The sequence below is a fragment of the Motacilla alba genome, chromosome Z (assembly GCF_015832195.1).
Source record: "Motacilla alba alba isolate MOTALB_02 chromosome Z, Motacilla_alba_V1.0_pri, whole genome shotgun sequence".
NCBI lineage: Eukaryota > Metazoa > Chordata > Aves > Passeriformes > Motacillidae > Motacilla > Motacilla alba.
This window is the reverse complement of record NC_052046.1, coordinates 67,506,522-67,532,236: the sequence shown is the minus strand read 5'-3', so window position 1 is coordinate 67,532,236 and position 25,715 is coordinate 67,506,522. Positions and strand designations below refer to the sequence as shown.

Genomic DNA, 25,715 nt, shown 5'->3' with positions numbered 1-25,715 from the left:
GTGAGACCCCTCGGCCCCAGGGGGTGAAATATTGGGGGGGACTGGTGTCCCAAAATGAGGTGAGAGACTGTCGTTCTCTTCTGGAACTGGGCAAGGCCTCCTTGAAAGGGGAAACCCTAAAAGCAGCTCTGGTCCATGTGCAGTGGTGAGAGCACTGAACATGGAAGGAAGAAGTCACGACGTGCAGTTGCTGAGTGACGGGGATCTACCTGTGGTGGCACAAGGAGGGCTCCTTCTCTCCTTGATGAAATGAGACGTGATTGTCGGAAGGGTGGAGATGGACTGAGTTGATTATCTGAAGGGTGATGGACTGGATTAAGATCTAAGGTTTTGTGATATTCTGTAAGAATTGAGTGGGGGGAGGAGAAATGTTTGAAAGGTTTCCGTTCTGCTCTGTGTGTTAATTTTATTGTAATTGTGTAATAATAAAGTTTTTTTCTTTTGTTTGCAAGTGGAGGCCTGCTTTGCTCTGTCTCTGATCACATCTCACAGCAGACACCAGGGAAGAATAAGTTTTCATGGGGGCACTGACATTGGGCCAGCGTCAAACCATGACAGTGCCATATAACCGATCAGAAAAAAGAAAGGGAAGAGATGTATTTTCTACAATGTTTTCTTGGTATCACTGTAACATTCAGAGCCTCAAAGAATCCCATAATCCATCCTTTTGAGTTTAAGTACAACATGTCTTTGAAAGTAAAACTGGACAACTTGGACAGCATGAATGTGAGTGGCCTCAGGCTCTAAGCATATTCTTAATTAATCTTTTGCCATCTGGGGGTTATTCTTCTCCATGCATTTTTAGGCCCCAGTCAGCATTTCAAGAATTGTTAAGAAAGAATCAGCTGAGGACACTTACAATCCAACTAAAAATATGTTCAGTGTAACAGGTCAAAGAAAGAAATCTATTCTGAGAGCAGACATTTGACTTTCATGACATCATGTATTTGCTGTCTGTACTTTCTTAAGTGTTACTATTTGTCCTTTTGTGCACTTTAATATTAAAATATTATATGTCTCCTTCTCACAGTTAAAATTGACCCTCATTGAGTGGGCTGTTGTAATGTCAGAAAATTTTGTATCTTCAAGTGACAGATCTATTTCGAACACTGTTCAATATATATATTAATGTTTTTAAGAATATGTTGTCCTGATAAATCTATTAAGGTAATCTTGATTGTGCAACTGTGTGCTCTGCATGTCAACAGACTGGACAGACATCTGTTGACTACTCTCAAGTTTTTATTTATAATCTGAATGAATGAGCTCTTTCACTTCACTATCAATTCTCTTGAAATGTTAAAAATGTGCATCTCATCTCAATGTTATACTTTTATAAAACCACTTTTTATGAAAAGCCTGATCTGTTTTTATAAACATGCCTCTGTGTTTTTCACTGTAAATTATACCTTCCTCTTTACTCCACGCATGTGACATCCCCATCATAGCAATGGCTAATACAGGCCAGATAATAAGGAAAAGAAGAAGGCAACTTTCTCAGGTAGTTATTGGTGCCATTATATACTTTTTTGCATTCCCAACTAAAGAAGTTAATTTCTTGAGTAAAAGGACACAAACCTATATAGTTTGAGGGATATTATCTCACAAGACACCATACCAGGTTATGAAATTGCAACTGAAAATAAACAGTAAGGTTACTCTGAAGTCACAGTTTAAAAACAGATTTAGACAGTTGTTTCAATCTATACAATATAACTAAAAATGAAGTTTATATTATGACCCATTCAGTCAGCAGTTATTTCTAGAGGTAAAAGTTGGTATCATGGAAGGGTTCAGCAGTTCTTGTGCTGAAACACCAATGGTACAGTTGTGTCTCATAGTGAAACTGTGAACTTGGCTCTTGTAACATGAGATCTCCTATGGAGCTGGATTGAGGTGCCTAGCTAAAAAAGTCTCCCAAATCTTGAAATGGACAGATTTTTAGCTAGGTAAATGGTAACTTAAATTATTTTTTAGAAAGATCAGAATTACAAACAAAAGTACTATCAGTTTTATAAGGATCAAAAAAAAATGTAGTACTCAGGAGCATCTGGTAAAATGTAATATTTTAATGTAACTAATGCTACAACTACTTAGATTTTGAGGTTTTCAGATTTTCTTCCAAAGTGTTTTGTTGCTATCAGATGTAGATACCAGCATCATTTCACGCTTGGGTTTTTTTGCCTTTCATAGATGAAACAAGCACAGCTGCTTATATGAATTACTAAAAATTTGTGACATCTCACAGGACCTGGAATTCTTCCCTGTGAAATGAAAAATACCAAGTCTGTACTACTCAAGGAATTATCTTCTTAGCAAGGACAAAAACATATTACCTGTCTGCATCTGCACATTCACAGAAGGAATAAAACTGCACCCAGTATCTCATGGAAAAGAAACATAAGGCTGTTAAGTCTGAACAAAACTGGCAGCATGCTGTGTACAAAAGATACTGACAATGTGTTTGACTTTCCTATGTTTCAATATAGTTGCTATATAAGTTTCTTTTTATGGAAACTAATTCCCTGAATAAAGTTGGAAAACTCTTATGAATGAGTGTAGGTATACAACATACTTAGAATAATTCTAAATAAACTTCTTAGAAAAGGCGGAAATCTCCACATAGGTGAAGGGTGTATTCTGCCACTTACGAGTAAATACATCCACAAAGTGTCCATTTCTTCTGTCTGAAAAAAGCCCACTGTAACTCTTCACTAGACATCCCATGTAACTACCAATCTACAATCCAATGTAACTGACAATGACTACATTTACCTAAATAACTAATATTTACTCTATTTGCAGTTGACTGCTCTGTTTGGAGGGCCAATTTATAGAAAATCAACTTTCCAGCTTCAAAGAGAAGGTACTGATTAGTATCTCACTAAACAAAAGCCTTTTAAATATTCCATGGGAATGGCTTTATTTCTGTTTCTGAATGTCTCTTGAAAACAATAAATATGAGCAATGTCACATATAATTCAGTACAAAAACTTTGGCAGCTACATATATGTGCTATGTGACTTAAATACTACTGCAAGCAATGTTTCAGAGGTGAATGCTGTATAAGAGGTTAAGGATATGGCTTCAATGAAGAGAAATGCAAATAAATACAATAAAAAAGGAAATAAAAAAGGAAAGTACAATAGAAAAAACAGAACAGTTTTCTATAATTTACATTTGTTCAGTCCTGAATATGAATAATTTTGAAAAAATCATAGGAAACAGTTATGTAGTCTTAGGATACAACTGAATATTGGATTTCCTGTTTTGAAGTCATACTCAGAACCAGGAATCTGGATCAGAGACAGGTAAGTTTAAGGCAAGAGCATCCAGCAAAGTATGCAGAAAACACAGCAACAAGCAGCAGTGCAAACTAATCCAATGCAAGTCAGGGAAAGGTAAGTATAATTAAAGACCAACATGGCAAACAGGACTTTCCCTCAAACACAATGAGGAAAAAGCAGAACAGAAAAAAAAAGCAATCAAAACAACAAAGAAATAGATATTCCACCTTTCCAAAACAAAATTTGTCATATCACTAATGACAATTGTAAAAAAAGTAAAGGCTTGCACAGGACATCTCTGAAAAACAAGGCCAAATATGAAGGGCCAAAGGCAAGGGAGAGTTACAAGAAAGACCAGGAGCATTGTTAATCAACTATGTGGTCCAGAGTTGAAAAAAAACAGTCATAAAATCTCTGCAAGGCTCAAGTTTAATCCCTGTCTTCCACTAAAGCATCAGTTCTTCAGGTGAGCAGAAGAATTTAACAGCTTTGTAACAGCTTAACAGATAAATTACATGGATAGAGAGAAATTACATGTTATCAAAATTGCTTGCCTTCATTAGTTTTATCTCAGAATATTAAAAGCATGATCTGAAGACATTTCAAAGCCACAAGTGGCTGTCTTTTAACTCAGGGGAAATAAGTGAGAAACTATTAGAAGACTGAGAAAATGATAAGAAAGCCCAACTGCCATTACCTCTAAAAGAAAAAACAATATGAGCACTGGTGAAATACCAGGGGCAAATAAAACCCACAGGAAAAGTATTTGTCAGCACCAGAGAATGACGAGATGACTGGCAAGAAAGTTTCATTTTTCAAGAGAAATTATTTATCAAACATATTTTTTTCCTCCCCTGTAATAAGCCTCATTACAAGTGCAGGCAGCAGGTGCTGAACACTTTCACCACCATGCAGCTTATGACATTGTTTCACACAGCCTTCTCAGAAATAATAGGGAGACAGTCTACGACAAAACACTACAGGGTCAGTGAAATATTGGGTAAACACATTGAAATAACAGTTATAAATGATCTGAGAGTTAAAAGTAGTTGCAATTTATTCAAATGGACGCATTTGTCAAGAGTCCCGTGTCTGCTCCTCTGTTTGATGCTGCTTGGTGCTTTTGTGGATTACCACAAGAGATCATTAATAGACAGGTCATAATTGCTTTAGCAAGTCAAAAATAGACAGGTTCTTTCAATGCAGACACTCCAAATGTGGGAATGTATGCTTGAGAGCACACAAGGATTAAAACAGATCTGGACAATCTAAATAACTAGTCAGAAAGATAACCACCCACCCCCAACTAACTTAGAAGAAACAAATACCTCCCTCAGGGAATCTCCAGATGAAGTTAATTAAATAAAGCCTCTCTGCATCCCCATGATCTATTCAACACAGAGGTGAATCTTGGCAAGTCTAGAGACAGGTGAACACATCCTCTGTTATTCCATACAAATACACACACACACACACACATATATACACACACACACATATATACCTTAGTCTCTACAATTTCCTGCAAATCACTGCTACACTTGATGGTATATGCTAGTGTACTTTGAGCTGGTCCTGGCACTCTGGAGTGCTCCCAATTGCTTTCCATTCTTTAAAAATTGTATTTTTCAGTCGTTCTAGCACAGAGCAATGGGCTTTTGCTGCTTTTCATGCAAGCATTTGGTAAGGGTGGCAAAGAAGACTGCTGGATATAGTTTAATAATGATGTCTGAAATCTTCCTGAAAAGAAAATTGAAGACTTCAATATGGAGTAAAAAGAAAGTCTTTTCTCCCTAAAGATGAAGAGATGGGTTATTTGTGTTTTCAGAGAACAGAGCTTATAGTGGTCACGCTATAAGCTTTTGTAAAAGAAGACTGGTGAGCTAGGGGAGTCACAGCACAGAAGAGTTTAACACACTAGCAAAAATCATGATCCTCAATTATATGCGAGAAAGCATAGCTTCAAGCAGTCAGTCATGACTTCCATTTGATGAAATCCAAATGCTTTTTCTTCTGCAAAACCCCTGCCTTCAAACAGACCTGTATGCATATCTGATGACACAGTTTATTACTTTGGCTTTTGCTCATAAGTATCAATAAACATACATTGGGACTCCTGGAAAATACTGCTAAAGAGCTAAGGGACAACATCATAAAAATCTGAGTACATGCAAACACCACGTTAGAGACAGCAATCACACAAAGCAAGTACCCCATGGAAACATCTGGAAATACTTTCAACAATGGAGCACAACCCCTAGGAAGAAATCCAAATAATAGCATAAAAAGTAGCAGAGAAAAATGGACTACACATTTCAGAGCTACCATTAAAATCTTGCAGTTTTTGGTATAAAACCTACATGAACACTGTCTCACACTGAAAGCTACCCTAAGATGGTAAGGTAGCCCAATCTTATGGTCATGAAGTACTGCAGGAAGGATAACCACACCTAAGTACAACATTAAATAGCTCTTTAAGCCATAAGATCTCAAACAATATCATTAACAATAACATTAACAATAGCATGAACTGGCCCTGATGTATTGGACTTTCAAGATTTTATCACAGAGCATGCCTATAGGCATGTTGCAGTTTCCCTCAAAAGGAATTATCCAAGTTAATGTAATTACAAATTACAATTAATGTATTAGCAGAAAAACCCCCAAACCTGTTATCCTTCATCATAACAGATTTGCCTTCCATCATTCTACCTGAAGCTGCTGCTTTTCTATCAGTATGGCTACACCAGGACTTTCATTGCTTTTAAGTCCCCTGATTCACTCAAGACCCTTGAAGAAGTCCCAGCCTTGTCTGATTAAAGTAATTATTTGTAGTGAAAACTAAGTAGGTATTACATGCACAGGAAGTTGATGTCTCTTTAATGCATGCGTGCATATGAAGTTCTCAGGCAGCCTCAGTCAGACCCACAGAACAATGCTTACAGAAACAATGACACCCTCTCTCTTTGCCAGCCTATGCAAAACATCAGTAGACCACAGAAGCTCTCCACTGACTAACTCATTAAAAGACACCTTTTTAAGAAGAGCACAGGAATCTTTCATCCATGGAACTACTGAAATTTTAGTTCTGCAATACTTCAGTTTGGGTAAAACTAAAATGATTGAAACTCGGAAGTGCCTTTTGGAATATTAAAAAAAAAAAAAAGTGAGTTTGCAATGGTGTATGTACCACTTGTCATGGTATATTCTTATTTCCAGCCCAATCATTCCTAAGAGGTGAGGCACAGCATCATCCTGGATAAGGTTCCAAGTGGAAGAGACACCCATTATCCACTCTCTTTTGGTTGTGAGTGCAGGCAAGATGACAGGGCCAGAACTGCTGCAAGGACAGAGAAAGCACACCTGAGAAGGGGCAGGAACACCTTCTACTGAGGTCCCTGTTTCCTCAGTCACCAAAGGCTCCTAGCTGAAGGGAACAGACAGAGGAGCACATCCAGACAAAAAACGGTGCCTGACAAGTCTCCAAACACCTTCCAGGACCATCATTATTTGGGCTCCATATAACTCTCTTGGTGTTAAGCAGCAGAAACAAACAAGATTCCTATATAAGAAATCTGCTAAGTAGAAGGAAGAGAACAATAGGACCACTACACAGGAAGAAGCATCACCATTCCCGAATCATTCACCATCATTTAAGCATGTAGATGGTACAACAAAATTCTGACTTGCAGAAGTGGTGAGCAAAGGATATACTGCAGAGCAGCAGGCGGATGCAGTCTGTTTTCCAGGTACTCTGACTTCCACTTAAATATCTGCATTTAACAAGAATAACTGTGCCTACCCAAGCAATCACTTGAACGAATTGAAGAGAGCTTTCTAACAAATAATTCCTTTCTCACCATCAGTCAATGAAGTAAAAAACCCAGGCTGCAGACAGTTTTTAAAGCTGAATTTATGAAATTTTAGGGAAATTTATGTTATATGAAAGCATATTTTCCATTATTTTCGCTATGTACCAAGATTTGCTCATGATATTATGGTCAAAATTTCTTAAATGTTAACAAAAAAATGTGCCCTACAGTGAAAGATTCCCTTTTGTATTTTTGAAATCAGGTTTTATGTTAAATATACTTTAGGTAGAAAACAAATCAACTTTGCTTCATAATGATTGTAATGGCAGTCTAAGCTGAAAAGCTCTCTGTACGGCGATGAAAGAGCACTGACCTCTTGGCAGCTTTTCAGACTTGAAAGTCAGAAAATACTGACTTCAGTAGTAGATTTGGCTCATAATTGGAAATGGGGAAAGTTGGGGGTGGTGCTGGTGTAAAATCAGTGAACACCCTTTCTATTAGTCATCCCAACCCTGTCAGAGTCTAATCCTATGAAACCCAGAGGCAAAAGTCTTCATGGCCCACTCATAATTTTCATACTTCATTTTATCTTTCAAGTTAGTTTTAACTACTTAGGTAGAGAATCTGGCATATGAGAATTTTATGAAAGAAAGGCATGCTCAAAACATGTATTTTGTATTGGAGTTTGAAAGGAAATCATTGACAGGATGACATATCTCTATGGCAGGGCAAATTCTCATAGGATTCCCAGTTCAAGGCAGAGCTCTAAATGAAGTCTGACACTCCACAATAAATTGTTTCTGTGCATCATAATGCTCATTTCAGTCTCAAGTCTTCTCTTCCATTTTTTGAGGCCAGTTAATTTGAGATGAATAACACTTTCAGAGTCCATGGAAATGTTCATTTTTGAATGACTGAGGGATCAGGTTAAACATTGTTACTTCCCACAAGGTTCTTACACAAGTCAAGGCTGTGGAAAAGGCCAAATCAGAGGAAACAGCCTCCTGCAATTTCTTTGAAAAACTAAAAGCAAGGAAGAATATTCTCACTTCTCTTTCCACTACTCAGAGAAGAACAGTGTGGCAACAGGGGAAGAAAGGAGGAGTTTTATCCTCTCATATTATTAAAAGGGTAACACCAAGAAGATGCACAAAAAGCGTTTAGCTGGAGAAAGTGAGAAATTGATAAGCAACCTGTAGCCACAACTAGACATTTGCAAGCCATAGTGGATGGCAGCTGTTGGCAGAAGTTTAACCATTTGAGAATAAGAGACGTGGAGTCAGCACGAAAGAAAGAGCAGATTCAAAACATCCCTTCTGACCACCTCTGTGGGAAAGGACACCACCAGTTGGGGTGCTGACAGTGCCTCAGAAATTTTGAATGCTTGGACCATCTCAGGTGTGGGGAAGCACAGAAGAGAAAGGCTGCTCTGTACAGCTGCTTGGTGCTTGACACACTTCCAGATTTCACTTGATGAGGTGCAGAAAAAACGTGTGCAGCCATGGTGCCCCTGTGGCAAAGAGCACTGGCAGCACACCAGATGAATTACCTTGGGGTACCCAGCTTCCTGAGCTGGAAAACAGAGATATGAAGCAGAATGCATTCCCCAGAATCCAAGGGGAAATGGTCAGCAACATGGTGTTTCAAAGACATTGAGACACAAATCCTGAGGTCATGGTTTGGTGGTGAATGTTACAGCATTAGGTTTATGGTTGAGGTCTTTTTCCACCCTAAATAATTCAATTATTTGATGCAGGAATTTTATCATCTCTACTGGGCCTCAAGAACTATTTTGACCAACAGCTTACAACCATCTTTGGAGACACTTTTTTTAACATAAATGCTGTGTTGTCCATCACTGATAGAAGATGGAACAAACACTTCCAAAAAAATAAAGGTTACATTAGGCTTCAAAAAACCTATCATTCATTTATTTTGTCCCCATCAGTGCACCCTCTTTGGTGGTTCTCAGCTTCACCTGACATCAAAAGGAATCACAAAAGTCACTACACATTAAAAGCTTGCCATTTACCTTCCCATCCATCCGAGGTTGCACCTACACGTGTGTGCATACATTTGAATTCATGACAGCTATATGAATTATAGAGTATTCACAACAGCACCTTATTGCTTCAGGGACAATGATAAGCATGATTAGTTTCAGTCAAATGTTTTACCTCCTTGCAATTAAACAAAATGGAGTTCTCCTACAACAAAACTGATGCTGTAATGTAAGGTCACTGATGAATGCAGAGACAATGGAAGCTGACAGAAAAGACTAACCAGCCAAGGAGCCATCATTCAGATTATTGACTAGTAGATATTGAAACACCCTTATATAGCTTTGTCAGGCTAAATGGCAGTCATTTAGGCACATATGTCACTGTCCAATTGAGACAATATATTTTCTCATATGTATTTCTCTTACAAGCTATAAAAACAAAAGTTACATAAATATATTCCAGAAGCACTGAAAAACACCAATTTGATGCAAGACTCATAACATTCATTCACAATTTCTATACCAAAAACTATGCCAATAACACAAAGTAAATTTTCTCTATCTGCCTATTAGGCTGGAACTCAGCTTCTATCCCTCAGCTTCCCAAAATGGTCTGTCCACTGCACAATTCATCAAAGAGAAAAATAAACTGATTTGATACTGCATGGGGATTTAAAATAATTTAACAAAATTTTTGCTTATATTTAGTCATGCACATTTCTCCTTTGCTGGACTTAAAGGGGCTAACACCATGTGGTCAAACATAAAAAATAGTGAAAATAGGTGAAGACCTTTATCTTACCCAAACTGTGCCAAGGCATAGTAAAAGGAAGGTGTAGGATGAAACCTTGCAAGGATGAGCAGCAGCTCCTGCAGCTTCAATCTTCCCTAAGATCTACTGTTAATGGGCATTTGCATCAAATGACAGGACAGTAACATCTTACCTGTTTTTTCACCAAATGAAAAACATTCTGTGTTGAAGGTGATCTCTTCAGCAAGCACAGAATGGCCATAATACACTGAAAAGTGGCTGCAACAGTATTATGAAATTTTAATTCTGTAAAGATTTTGTGTCTACTGAACAGCCTATGATAAATCTGATATTTCCAATGTTAGAATCTTTCTTTACTCAGAAGACAGATGGAAAAAGGAAAAGGTCTTCAAAGTTCACATAAATAGAGAGAGTGAAGAGGGAAAAACATGGGAAAAACAGATAAAATTACTAATAGCACATTATGGGCAGTGGATGAGACCCAGTTAATTGATTAATTTGAACTCACAGATGAGATAGCTTAAATTAAAGTGATATCTAAACTCTTGTACAACACTGATTTAACCATTTTAGAATGAAAGAGAACAAATGTGATAACAATTTTTAAAAATGTTAATCAGAGGGAACTGAAGGACTGTACTGTTGCTCTATATGGCTGAAGTAATTAAAAGCTCTAAGAATATGAACTCTGGATATATGGATACATATATGAGCCTGGGGAAGAATTCATGTGGCTTCTGTAAAGAGAAGCTGTATGTTCAAACCACAGAACTCCTCTGAAAGATGCAGCAAGATTTTGAATATAAAGTAGGCTTGATTGATTATGATACTTGGGTTTTCAGAAGTTACTTGACAAGGTCCCTCAGAACAGCTACTTGAAGAAACCACAGAAAGCACCTATGAATTAGTAGCTGGTAAAGAGATATGAAACAGAGAAGGAATAAAACTTTAGTTTTCACAGTGCAGAGAGGTCATCAATAAGTCTAATTGACCAGAGCTGGTGTCTGCTACCCCGGGAGCTGAGATGAGAAATGAGGTGAAAATAGCTAGTTGGGAATCTTTTATAATCCAATTTCTCCATGATAAGTCTGTGCCCAGCTGCAAGAGGTGTGTACTGAGATTCAGTTATGGGGTATTAAGTGGCAGAAAAAATTCCCTGTAAATAAATACTAAATTATGAATATTGCATGCAATCCTAATTTCCTATATTAAACAAAATAATTGTCCTATTATCACAAGAAAAGACATCTTGATATATAGTGAAAAAATTACACAAATCAAGCCCTTGACTAAGGGAAAAAAAAAAGACAACCCAAAACCCAACAACTGTTAAGAGGTATTAGAGTATTAGCCCATGTATAATTTCACTGGGTGAATGTCTCCCCTGGTTTACCTCCATCTATTCAAAGCTCTGCTGGACACACTGCTGGGAAACCTTCTCTAACTAATTTTTTTAAGCAGGGAGGTTGGACTGGATGATCTTCATCAGTGTCTGCCGAGTCCATCCATTCTGTGATTCTGTGTTACCTCTCAAGCACTGCATGCAAATGTATGTGACTATTCTGATATGAGGAACAGAGCTGAAGGTTCAAATTAGCTTCAGATTTCTGTAGGCTGAGGGGCTGCTCTGGGCAAGCATCAAAGGATAGATGTTCTTGCCTTCCCTCTTCTAGGCATGTGCTTCTTACTACTGATGTGAGACAGGATATCAGCCCTAACAGACTTTTGATCAGACCCAGCACCACCATTCTCATACAATAAAGACTCAAATGACTTAGGATGACCAGTTGATTCTAAATTGTATTGCAAACATATATGTATGCATGCATTAGTCAGTAGACTCTGAAATGGCTGGAAGTTCTGCAAACAAATACTGAATGTTTCCAAACAAGTTGTCTTCACAAGCAAAATGGAAAAGCACGTTCATGGTATCATTAGAGTTGATTCTTTCTGGAAAGCAGATTTAAGTTTCCTTTAAACACTAAAACACATATACCCAGTGCACTGCATACCCATCTCTGAGAGCAACAACTGCAGCTTAGGTATGTTTTCCACTAGCCAGGCATTAAGGATGTAGGAGAGTACATCGGTCCCCAAAGACATTTTGATTTCAATTTGAGATAAGAATGTGACTAGGAGAATCTGGCTGATCCTTTGGTGGTGTCAACAGATCAATATTGAACTTACTGTCCTCCAACAAGAGGACACTGAAAATCAATGCAGTTATTCTGAAGATAACTGAGAACTCTCCTGAGTCATCGAGACAGCTCCTGGTAACATGGGCAACCATGTTGTACAGTCTCTTCTGCAAAACTATCACATACCAATTTTAGGCACAATTCTTGTCTGCTTCGCTCATATTTAAAAGGCTGTTACAGAAGTGCAGATGATTACAGACTTTCTTCTAAATTAAAATTTTTATTTACCATGGTCAAGATAGTTCTCTTCTCCCTTGCATGTAAGGAGTCCTTAAATTTAAGCGAATTATTCTAACTCACAGGTCCTCTGTTGAAGAACTACCATAACCAACTACCTGAGAGTAAAGAAACCCAATTCCTCCACAGTATATTTTCAGAGGAATTATTTACAAGTAAATTTAAAAGAGATTTTTCATAATACCTAGGAAGGCAAGTATTTTATGTCAATGTTGCTGTGACTTTTCCCAACTGCAACTATTACTCTGGATGGATAAAAAATTAGGACCTATCAGGTTCCAGATAATTCACAGACCCATATAATTTTCAAATGCCATGTAAAAATATTCTGTTTTGTTTGACAGATTTATTGGAGATGAGTCCTTCAACATTCAGGAGTCAATACATTTATACACACTTAATCCACATTTCAAAAGAGGAGGAGGATTACACCTATCTGCATATTAAAACCTAATCTACTGAAAAATCAAGATTTCTGTCAGCTTCCTGACTAGCCCACCAATTATATTATTTGGCACTCATCACAAGAAGACAGGTGTAGAATGACCAATTTTGCAGCTTCTGAAGTTGTGCCCATTAAATACGTGGAGATTATTTTTTCCTCTTTGCGTAAAGATGATTGAGAGTGCATTTGAGTGTTTTCTCTTTCTAGAGAAGGCACTGGGAGCTAGGGAGGGGGAAGGTGAGTATAGACTCTCTTAGCTAAAGGAGCTAGGAATCACCAAAGGAAAATAAGAGATTCATCCTAGGTATAGGCAATACTGCAAGAATTCTAATTTGTTTCAGTTTCAGTTGGAGTGGAATAATGGTATAGAGGGGAACACTTTTATTTGCCATTTGCTTTTAGGATTTTGTTTCTCAGTCTCAGTCTCTTTGCCTTTGTATCTAACCTTCACCAAAACTTGCCAAAAACACATTGCCTACTACTTCAGTGTTTTCGCTTTTATCTGGCATGCACGTTTGAGCACTATGCCTTTGGTTGGTTCTACATCTTATTTAATATTTGAATTATCTCCTTTGCCATGAACGTTGGAGTATACTGATTCAGTTTGCTGATGATAAAGGTGGGGAGGCACTGGCAGTGCATCAGAGAGCTATAATAACAGAAAGAAAAAGCCTGTACTTACTACCTGGGGAGTAGGATTCAGAGAAAAGGGAAAAAATTTAGCTGCATTAACTGCACAGTCACAAAGTACAGACAAATAACAAGAACGCCACTATAAAATCTCATCAATTGCAGAGAAGGAAAATGGAAAACATAACAGTTTGGGCAACAAACTACCAGACAGCTATAAGCCACCAAGACAGCAGTTGTAAAAAAAGGCAAATGTGACCCCATGTCATCCCATTCAATAATGTTTATTGTTCGTATTAGAAAAGTCTGAGAATTTTGTAACTGGAGGAAGTAGACAAACAGAGCTTCTGTAACCTGTCTATGTTCCAGCACGGAAATAAATCACATGAAAGCTGCACCACTTTTGGTGTAGCTTGTAGAACACAGTCCAAGCAAGAACCAAAGACAGAAGACAAAAACTGTTAAGAGGGACCTGAATCAGAACCCTCACAAGGCACGATCACACAAGGTATTAACTTACTTCAGACTTGCAATCTGGTTACTTTGAGTGAAGAATGTCTCTAATGAACACAAAACACAAAATGTGAAAAGATTTGTAAATTTTAATTCAAAATTATTGAATAATTCCATGGTGTGAAACTGTCCCTTATGCACAATGCGTAAGTACTTCAATTACTCATTCTAACTCAAAACAAACAGAAATGCCAAAATATTGAAATTTATCATGGGATGAAAATTCCAGAGTCCTCAAATATGATAATTAACTATTGCAAAGATAAGAATATGTGGATAAAACAAGCTTTAACAGGTATGGTTCTAAAGAATTACATATGGTCTGCTAATGGTCACATGCCATTGTGGGTGACTAACACATCTTGTTAATCATTATTCTATCTTAGCTGTGACTTAGAGCAAAACACAGTAAAATGGTATTACTAGGTATTTAATACAGTTAAGACACATGATTCATAAGAAACACCATGGCAAATTACTTAAACAGGCTATCTGGTTCATATTGTGCTAATTCACAAATAGCAAACATAATCAGTTCACAGAATAGAGACTGACAAGAGAAAGAAAGTAAGATTTGGAGGACTATTTATATGAAGAATAAATTTCACCAGTCCTAATTTAGACAGTTATTTGCAAGGGAAATATATCTAATATGATTTTTCCATCACAAATGACATTTCATCTTTTCTGAAGTCATGCAGGGAAAAGAATGTGAAGAGGTTAAAACATTTTTGATTTTTCTTCTACTATGTAAGTGTGGCATGAACAATAAAAATAGCCTAGTATGGATCAAACGATTTGAAATCATGGTACATTAACATGAGCTAGTGTACTATAACTAGACAACCTGAAAACTCGAATGGCAAACATGATACCATTGTGTTAAGGAGAAGGTGACCAAGGGGTTTCTTCTCATTTGAAATTAATGATTCTCTGAAAAGAATATTTTCTTTATGCTACTGCCAATCAAATCTAATCTCTGAACAACTTTTATAGTAATGAATAAAACTGCCCTTTTCACTCAGTTTTATTCCTGCTTTACCTACTTTTGAAGACTTATAATATAAATTATGAAGAAATATGGGATTTTAATTTAAACTCAAAAAATAATTTACATGCATATTTATTATGGAGGTAATACAGAGATGGAGATGGGTTTCACACCTAGGAAACAGAGAAATAAAAACTACTCGTGAATTTTAGGGTCTCTTTCATTGCAGATTTTCCACTACATATTGACCCCATTTGGAATTGATTACTGACCTTACTTAGAATTTATCAGTTGCTAATTTTAACTACTAAAGTCTGTTCTTGTTTACAATTAAGACATTCTTTAATTAAAATGCTGTGAAGGGAGACTAAGATACCAGTCTTCCTCCTCCCTGCACCAAACAAAATTTATTATTGCCTTTTCAGCATCATACGTGTTGCTCCAATATTACCAGTTACTTGTTGTTTTAGTAGCAGTTTTTAAGACTACAATTTGCCTTCCTCTTTCAACTCAAGTTAATCCTCTGACAGTTAGCTAGCAGACCACTGAACAGTATGCTCCACAAGCATTTGCAGCATTGATTGAAAAGGCTGCAAAGAATCCCCAGGAAAAAACAGACGGGTGAGAGGGAGAAGGGAAAAACCCCACCTTTATTAGGTTTCTTCCTCTGATCACTTGGAGCCTAAAGTCATTAAACAATGTCATCAGTCATTTCCTAAGGGGTCATCAGTACCTACGCCTTAAAGTGTTGCTTCCCATTACAAAATCAGCTGTAAACCCTTTCATTTTTAATTTTACTAAGCTAGTCAGCCAGAAAATCATGAGGATTTGAAGAGAACATAGAAAGAAGGATCACTCAAAGCAGGCAGCTAAAATCATTCATGTATGTGTCTCCTACAGCTCTCCAAGCACAGACCATGACAATGATGTTGGAGTTCTCAGTATGCGCTGAATTCAGTTTTAACAAATCATTATTGCACAACACAGGAAGCTGACAAACACATTCTCCATCAGGAAGACAAAACCCCAAACATCTGTAAAGCACTGTACATCAGACCAGAACTGTGGTTCATTAAACTAGAAATTATGTCCAAAAGTTAAAAAAATACAATTAAAAAAAAAAATCTGCACTCATCCATGGCAGACTCTCTCAGGGCTTTATAAGCCTTACCAAAACATCAATTTTCTCAGCAAAAATCTAAAACTATGTAATACCATCACATTCATAGAAAACAATCAAAGTGTGTCAAAAGCATTGCATTTTTTTCTGGTCCAAAGCATGTTCTTAAAATACTCTAGTTGATCCACAACTTCAGGCTGGTGCAGGACACCTAATACATCAGAAAACAGCAAACATTGTCTTGTATTTAGAGAGAATCTGAAAGAGATATATCCTCAAGTTTGAATAAAATTCAAACAATCAATCACCAATAAATATAATAGTTAAGATCTTATTATCAAATGAAATCTGCACAATTTCTGTCCAGCCTTCCATAGAAGGGTACAGAAGTCCAATCATTTCAACATGGTGTGTTTAATTTTTTTACAGCTGAGTACAAAATAAAATCACATACCACATCCTTTGGCACTGTCAGTGTGACTCTGTTAACAAGGACTATTTAGAGAAAATCAATGTTAACATTATTTCAGAAGTACTTGAAGATAATACCAGTGGCAGCTGATCTGATTGACTGTCCCTCCACGTAACCTCAACACAAAAAAGATAAAAACAAGGCATTTGTTGAAAAATTTTAATTTCATTCCATTCTGTTAAAGTCCGTGGTGCAATCAGGGTTGTCTTCATTAATGAAATCACACTAAACTGACTATATAAGGTGCAATATCAGTACCCAAAGGCAGTGAACCTGGTAGACATGGATATGCTTTAAAGATCAAAAGACTGAAAATAAGTAAACATACTGGTGTGTTCATAATCATCTCAATCGAGAGAAAAAAATGAATATTTGCAAGAAGGAAAAATTATTGTGGGGAAAGGTATGGATAGGAACACATATATGTGTTTAAGAATTAACAGCTATCCCTTAAATCCAAGAAAGATGTTTTTGATTTTTCTTAACAATGCCTGGAGAAAGGCCAGAGGAGAGATGCATCACATGTCTCTGGAGAGGAGGGTCTGAGAAAAAGGACTGTAGAGATGACATCAGTTCTGAGATAAAGTTGGAGTTCTGGCATCTTATCTGTGGCATATGGATGCTCACAGCAAGGTACGCATTGGAACATGGACTATACATTTGTTAAAGGGCATAAAATTTATTGTTTTGTTTTTCAGGCTGTGAATTATGATTCTTGGACTTGCTTTTATGTTATCCCCCACAAAATGCCATGGTATATAGATAGTAAACTGTCAAAGGGCAGCATGTTTTATAATTATTTTTGTTCCTCAGGAGGGCTCCCATTTCCTTCTCTATTACATTTTATGGTCCTTTATCTCTAGCACAGACAACCACATAAATGAAAGGAGGCAAACTTATAATCTACAGCACCATGTTGTTCAAGCCATTTATCGTGTATGAAGTAAATCCACTTTGGTGGATTCTCTCCTCTTGTTCCCTGAAGATCAAATTCAAATTCAAAATCTTTAGTTGCTACGCATTGAGTGATCACTTGCAAAGTTATATTGTTACAGGGTCTCCTAATTTAGAATTACTTTGGAGTAAAACTCTTAAGTAGTAAAATAACACCTTGTCAGTCTATTCATGGGCCAAGAGATGCAAATATTGATGGGCCCCAATTGTCCATGTGTTTTAACAGGGAGTAACCTATGATAGTAATGACCTTGACAATGCAAGGCCAAATAAAGCATCACTAACACCAAAATGTAAGACAATTATTAGTGAATGGTTGTAAAATATGTCATTATTGCCTTTTTTTTTTTTTTTAATGGAAGTACAGAAAGACATTAGACAAACCAAGAACAAAAAGCAGCATCAACATTTGGAAATAAATGGTTTCTCTTCCTCAAAATTATCATCCCTGTACTGGAAAAAGAATATTCCTTGTGAAATTACTGATTGTTCAGATAATAAAGGCTTGCTTTTTGTGAACAGAGGAAATATGGTAAGGATGCCTAAGAAGCAAGGAGCAAATAAATATGCAAGTTTCTATATTTAAATTCTGCTTCATTTTGAAAGCACAAGGAAGTACATGTTATATATTGTTATACTATCTGAACTCCTACTAATGGCTCATTCATATTGTATATATATAGATGAAAATAATATTCAAATCTCTTCAGGTTTTTCCACACAACGTGCAGGTCAGAAGATTGCTTTCCCAAAGCCCAGTCAATATTGTGGATAGCAGAAGACTACAGAAGAATTGTTCTCATCTACTGCAATAAAGCTGGCTCAATTTGTTACACTTCAAACAAAATAAGGGCTGGGAATGACTAATTTTTTTTAAATTTCCTTATTGAATTTTTTAGACAATATTCAGGAAAATAAAACTTTTTTCATCCTAGTGACTGAAGAGGACAGTTAGCCTTTTCTAGCAAGCACTTGAACTTCCACAGATGAGGCACAGGCTACTGCAAACTGCTGAATATTTTTTCACTGATTTTTTCATAACTGGTGGTCTTTTTAAATGTGGCTATTACTATGTGAGCAAGCATTTAAACATCTCTTTGTGGAAAAATTCTGCCTATGAAACTGCGTCCATTACATTCCCTTACACAACAGTGTGCACACTTGCACACACAAAAAGATATTCAGTGGAATGAACACATAATATGCTTCTGATACCACAGAACTTCAGCCAATTTATCTGCTGTCCACCCAGAATCACACAGGCTTATTCCACAACCACTCTCTTTCAATTGCTCTTGAAAATACTTATTTGATTTCAGATTTTCTCTCTTCAGCAAGACTTGGACTTCAATAATCCTTCCAATTTAATAATCCTTCCAATCCAAGATATTCTATGATTCTCTCTATAATATGCTAAAAGAATGACTTTGTTAGATCTTACCTCTTGCAGTTCAATGTGATGTTTTACAAGCATGACAATTCTTGTACTAACACAAATTATATGACTATCACTCCTAAAACCAATCCGTGTAAAAAACTTTTTCAGTATCCTTAAGAGTACTTACTTCAAGAGCTATTCATTTTCTCCACTAGAAATATAATTTTTCAAATTAGAAAACATTATCTAAATGAGTGACATATATGCATGGTGGCTGACAGAAAAAAAACCCTTGAAAATCAAGAAATAACTGTTCTCTATCATAATGTTTCATTATTAATAGCTCTTTTTATAACTATGAGAAAGCTGTCAAATTTACACAGAATTGATCACCTATTCATTTCAGGTATTATTTATGGAATAGTAAATTTTCTTTTACTGCTTTTTCAACACAGCTTTTTACTTCTGAATCAACCAGTTGTTGAACTGAACCAGACAAAACTGGGAGAAAAATCACTCCCTGCACTGAGTAAAGAATTTTAATTGTCAAAGCCTGGGCTATTTACTGCAAGTTCTGGTTTCTGGTACCCAAGTCAGAAACTTCACCCTGCCCACCCTGTCTCCTATCCTCCTACCTCAAAGCAAGGTCTAACCACAAGAAGGTTCCCAAATGAGGCATCAGACATGCCCACTTCTTCAACAGCCTCTCCTATGGGCAGGAACTGTCAGAGGGAAAATGCTTCCTGCTTGTCTGAAGGTGTGAGGGTAACAAGCAAGTTACAGTTTGTGGCACAGGCACATTTACACGGGCAGTTTCTGCTCAAAGATAATTCTAATCATGATTCCTAAAAGGACTCCATGCTCTCACAGTCTGACAGCTACCACCACAGACACGTTGCTGCCTGCCAGTTGTATCCCTGCATCACTTTGGAAAATCTTCAGGTCCACTAAAAAAAAAAAAAGTCACAAGAAAGTGAGCAAGAGTGTTAAGAAGGAGGGACAGACCTAATTTAAATGCACCCTAAAGCATCTTGAAAAAATGACTTTTCAAAATAAACAGGGCAAAGAGTCTGTAAAACAAATTACTCTTGAGATGAACAGAAAAAGGAACCTTTTTTTTTTAATGAAGGGATGGACGGGAAAATAATTGGCATGCTTTCAAAGCAAAAACTGTTTGAACTTTCAAGCATCATGTGCAAAACCAATCCATTTCTATAAAATAATGCTTTTATCATCTTGACAAAGAAGTTTTTGCTTTGTTACTTAAATCAGCTAAGAAAGAAGTTAGCTGATTTAATCTACTTCTGTCATTACAAAAGTACATGTTCGGATGACAGCTTTCATAAATAGGATTGACAGAGTAAGACGTCATTCTGCACACTGAAATCTTGAGTTCAAACTGTACATTAGATTTAAACTTTCTCTGTGCTAAAAACTCAAGGACATAAACCACCTATGATTCAGCTCACACTGTCAGTCCAAGCTAAGTTGCCAAGTACTGAGAGCCTTTCAGTCTCAGTCTTCAGCAAGGATCACACAGCTGAAAGATTGCCCAGGCAGAAAAAGGTAACCTTGGAAGAAAGAAAGCCCAAGGGATTTGATTTGAAATACTTTCATCTGCTTTTGACCATTTAATAGATTTGCAATCTGCCTACAATAGCAACATTAGACAGTTTCAACTCAGATAGTTATGTAGTTAGTTAGGCAAAGAGGATGCCTGTCAAGTAAAATTCCAACAAAGAAAATTTTCATTTCTGGTAATATCGCTGAGCATCAAAAAAATCATTACTGAAATTCTTCTTCATTTAAATACCATATTTAGACCAGTCCTGAATTCAGAAACTCTGTACCAAAAGATACAGCAAGGGTTATATAAGGCTAACAAAAGGTTTTAGTCCTTAAGGAAATACAAGTTTACAGTACAACATTTTCAATATCTTTTTCCAAGGGAGTGTGGAAAACAAGCTTTCAGATAAAATACACTCAGAACAAAATTCCAAACTCTACATCAACACTTGCAACCTGCAAAAGAAAGCCATTTTTTAAAGAAAAGCACAAAATTTCACATTACAGTATTTTGAGCTCCACTTATACACAAAAACCCTTGTAAAAAATGGAGTAAGAGGAAGGTGAACTAATCAGGGCATCAGTGGAACACAAAAACAGAATAAAAGAATGAGAAAAAAGGTCTATCTAGCCCAGAGTACGAACAGTGGCCAAACACAGATGCCTCAAGAAGAATGTAAGAATAGAGCAAACTCCTGTCAACACTGCCAGAGATTACCCTCAAAACTCTCAAGAACTTACAGTTCAATAGTTAGCATCTTCATGTTTAATCAGTCTTAGTGGATTTCCTGCATGTAAACTTGCCTAGTTGCCCATTAAGTCCATGTAATCCCTTAGCATCCACAGTATCCATAGCCAGGACTTCCAGTACACTGCGCTAAAGTGGCCTTACCTCCTATCATTGAGTTTTGACTGGATACCCCATTTTTTGGCAGATACCCCCAACAGCCTGCATGAAAGAAAAAAAAAAAAAAAACAGCCAACAAGCACATCTAATGAGATGTTCCATCCATGCCATGTTATTTCTCCAAACTAAACTTCATCTGACATTTAATTGCCCCAACAGTAGAGTAAGTTGTTTCTTTCTCTAATTCTTCATAGGCAATACTACCTTTAAACCCTTGACAATTTATGAAAACCAGCAAATATTTCTGTTAAACCCCTCTATCTATGAACATGTTGAGGAGCTCAGACACGGGAACTGATGAAACTGATGAAACTCCACTGTTTAAAAACAACTGTTCACTCCCACCTAAGCTTAAAGGCATGTTATCATTCTTTCTAAAGGATCACCTCCCTCTTCTTCCATGACTCCTTAGCTAGTCATGCAAGCAAGAGTTACAGAGTAAAACGTCTTAGGGATATGTCAAATGTACTTTGCATAAGGAGCACTCCTTCCAAATGGAAATTCCCATTTTTGGCCACAGCTGTCCAAATACAGGTCTTTGGAGGCTGCCAAAAGACATCTTTCAATCCCTGTATTTGCTAAAGATAATTTAGGACAAAGCTTTCCATTGGTTACTTCAGTATATTACTTTATTTACTGCATCTAAAGGGATCACATAGCCACATTATTCAGCCTCACCTGACACTTTTTCCCCAACACTAACCTAACTAAGCAATGAATAATTTTGTTTCTGTAGACATACTCAAAACCATATCCAAAACTGAAAGTTTGGAGAGAGGGTTACCAAGACAAAGCAATACACTTTTATATTGCACTTGGGAACCAAGAGGGATTGTTGGATCTTCTTTATAGATTTGCCAAGATACACCTATCAGAGGGGTTCTGAGACAACCATCAGCACTCTGGATGCTGGCTCTGAAAAGATCTCAAAACTGGCCTAAGGACCAAGATCTCATTGCCATACCCATTAGAGAAATTTTCTCTCAAAGTATGTACCCCTCCAAGTTCTTCTGTCCCTTCTCTACCTCTTGATCTTTGATTAAGATGGTTGTTTTCTCCTGTATAGTTTTTGGTTTTGGTTTATACTTCTTAGCTCTACCGAGGAACAGAGTAGATGTAATGGCTCACATCTCTATACTGCTTGGGTGTGGTTATCTTCCATATTCAAACCTTTTGTTAATGTTTCAGCGTTTACTCTCTCACCTTGCAAGTTAGAAAAATCCATTGCATCTCATCTTTACCCTGGTAATTTTACAGGCATTAACTCTTCCTATCAAAATCTGGAGATTTCACATGTTAAAAACCCTTCCTTATGCAACAAACCCAAGATATATCACCAATACCTATCACACTTAAGCAAAGCCCACAGTCACTATCACAAATGGTGGGAGGATTCTAGACAAGACCCCAGAAAAGACTACTAATCCAGGTGACAGGGTTGGTTATCAACTGCTGTAATTCACCAGCATTTTGTTTGGTTTCCTTTTTTGTTGACTCTAGCCACACAGCCAACACAGCAATATTTCCTGCTTTATATTTTTATGCTTCTGCACAGGGGTACAGTGAAGTCAAATATAAATATGATAAGCATACATAAAATTATAGCTACTAAATCTGGCTAGGAATAGCAGCAATAGTGGGGGGGGAGGGGGGAAGTAGCTGCAGATGCATAAGACCTAGGGAGAAAGTAAAGAATTATGCTATACTGTATTTCTATCACCTTTCCTACCCCTATCAGTTAAGGTACAGGAAGCACAGGTATGCTTTGTAGCAATAACTTTCATTGCATGTTCTTTCTAGAAAAAGTATTCTACCAAGGCAACCATGTTATTATCTACAAATTTCCCAAATTTATTAGGGAGTTTTAATGCTCTATCATTGGCAACACTAACAATTGTTGTTTGCTACCTACTGACTTACACATTGTAGTCATTAACTGTGAACTTCAAAAACCCTGTAATTTTCCACTTTTTAAACATTATTTACTACCTGCAAATTCAACATGAACTAACAAATGCATTAAGAGGGCAAAAATTGCACGTCAGATATAGCGTTTTTACACCAGACTTCAGTTGTTAAGAACCTGAACACTTGGGACCTTTAAGTTGCTGGGCAGGACCATCACCAGAGCAGTAGTGCAAAAATTAATGAACGAAGATGCAGCAGCTCCCTCGCCTACACTGCACCCCGATGGGAAGGACCCTGCTTGCAGAGGCCTATTCAGGGAATCCTGTCTCGGGTGGGAGTTTTGTCAGCGCAGGGCTCCGCTAATGGAGAGAACGGCGGAAGGTCTGGTGTGAAGGGATGCCGTGAATGAGGCGGCGTTTCGGCGCTCCCGGAGTGATGCCCACCCTTCAGCCGACAGCGCACGGGGACTGGCAGCACACAGGTACCCTGCCTAAAAGCCGTCCGCTCGGGCCAGCGTCCGCCGAGCGGAGAGATGCCTCCTACCAAAAATATTCCCTTCACCCGGGGATTTCTCGGCTCGGCTCCCGGGGAGTTGCGATTTTTCCTTCGAAAGCCTGCCCCTGGAGAAAGCCGCACGGTCTCCCGCTGCCGCTCACGCACGCCAAAGTTTTGCCGCTCTGGCCATAGCGACGCGGGCAGGGACACCCAACCCCGGCCGCCCCCTGCCCACCCGGCCCGGCCCGGCGCCGCCTCACCGTCCCAGCTCGGACTCCAGCTCGAAGTAGTGAGCCAGGGTGTCCTTGTTGGAGCCATCGATCCAGTAGTCAGGCGCGGCGGAGCCGGGGCGGCTGGCGGCCGAGGAGCCAGAGGAGGAGGAGGATGAGGAGGACGAAGAGGATGAGGATGAGGAGGGCATGGTGACTTTCAGCATGCCGGGACGCCTGCCGGGGGCTGTCCTCTCCTCCGCGCCGGCTGCAGAACGGAGAGCGACAAGGCGGCGGCTACACCTCGCCTCCCTCCCTCTTTCTCTCCTTCCTTACTTATTTCCTTCCCTCCCTCGCTCTCCCCTCCCTCTTCCCTCCTCCTCCTTCCCCCCGCGCCGCCCTGGGGAGGCGGCGGTGGCGGGTCCCCAGCCCGGCGGGGCGGGGCCGGGGCGGGGGGATGCACCTCCATCGCCCCCCGCCCCGCTCCATCTCCGCGCCTGCCGCGAGAGGCCCCCGGGGCCGGCCCGGGGCAGCGGGAGCACCGCGAGTTCACCGGCACCGGGAGCGGTACACGGCCCCGCGGGGGGACGACCGCACGGGGGGAGAAATCGCATCCCGACCCGCGGGCGGTGTGCGGCCGGGCCGGGCAGGATGCGCAGCCCGTAGCGCGGTGGGCGCCGGCCCGCCATGCCGCAGCGTTTTGCCAGTTTCCGAGCGGGAGTTCAGGAATTCTGCCGTGAATTTGGCGAGGAGGGTGTGGGGGCTGAGGCTGAGCGAGGCAAACAGCAGTGGGAAAGAAAGAGACTGACAAATTCTCGAACATGACTATAAAAATTCTCAAATCACATCTTCTCTTCCCACCAGAGAACCAAAAGGAGCCATAGAGAAATAAAATCGCTTTGCTGCAATGCCACTCTTTAACAGGTTATGAAATCTGCAGGTTATGAAATGCATGCGAATTATACTAAAGCATGCTACGTCCCCGACTGCAAAATCCTTAGCCAGAAACATCTATAGAAGGGTCGTTTCTGTTGGTGTAGTGGCAAAATAAAACAGCAGCAGTTGTGTGTGCCTCGCATGCATAGTGTGCCAGATCAATCCCACTCACATCCTCTCTGTGCTGTTACACCCACTCACACTGCCATGCCAGCACAGGCAGGAGGTAAAATGGACCATGTGCAAATCTGCACAGCAGAAGGGACAAAGTATTGTCCTCTAATTTTCAACCACAATTCACTGGTCTGTTTTTTAAACATCGTATTTCTTCCTCAAATAAAGCACAGTATCCTGTTCAATGTTTTGCTGATTCAGGTGTATTGGTGTTTTCCAAAATTATTTGTTTCCCCTCATAAACAAGTCTGTCTCTTACTGTTCCACAAGTTCCTTACTGTAACCTGATGTGGCAATTAATCTTAATTCTGAACCTCTTAATTTCTCAAAGATCTTAACAAAGAAGTGCTTCTCTCTGAGTAACGAGATAATAGAAGAAGTATATCCTAAACTAGTCTTTGTTAGTAGTGGGAAAGGATGAGAGATAAATGAAATAGATAAAAGAGAGATAAAACATTTTCGCCTCAAGTTATTGCCATTATAAAATTAAAATGTAGACCCCACTGTAATTTGAGATTTTATCATTTTCAAATGCATATTTGGAACTCAGGAAAAAGTAACCCAAAGTCCTGATTAGAAAACCAAGTTACATCAAATACAGTTTGACATCAACTCCAAATTTCCTTTGAGATGAATGTCATGCCCAGAGCACCCACAGTTACAGGACTGATATCAGCACCAGAGCACCAGGCAGCTTTTCCACTGCTGC

General features: G+C 38.6%; 1 protein-coding gene across 1 annotated transcript in view; it reads right to left on the bottom strand.

The window, feature by feature from the left end:
* CAMK4 (calcium/calmodulin dependent protein kinase IV) overlaps positions 1 to 24,312 on the bottom strand; it is a 143,588-nt gene extending 119,276 nt beyond the window's left edge. Inside the window, exon 1 of the mRNA XM_038123944.1 lies at positions 23,948 to 24,312. Coding sequence (XP_037979872.1) covers positions 23,948 to 24,123 — 176 coding nt within the window. The 5' untranslated portion in view covers positions 24,124 to 24,312. The remainder of the gene's footprint in view (positions 1 to 23,947) is intronic.
* Between the last annotated feature and the right edge of the window lie 1,403 nt (positions 24,313 to 25,715).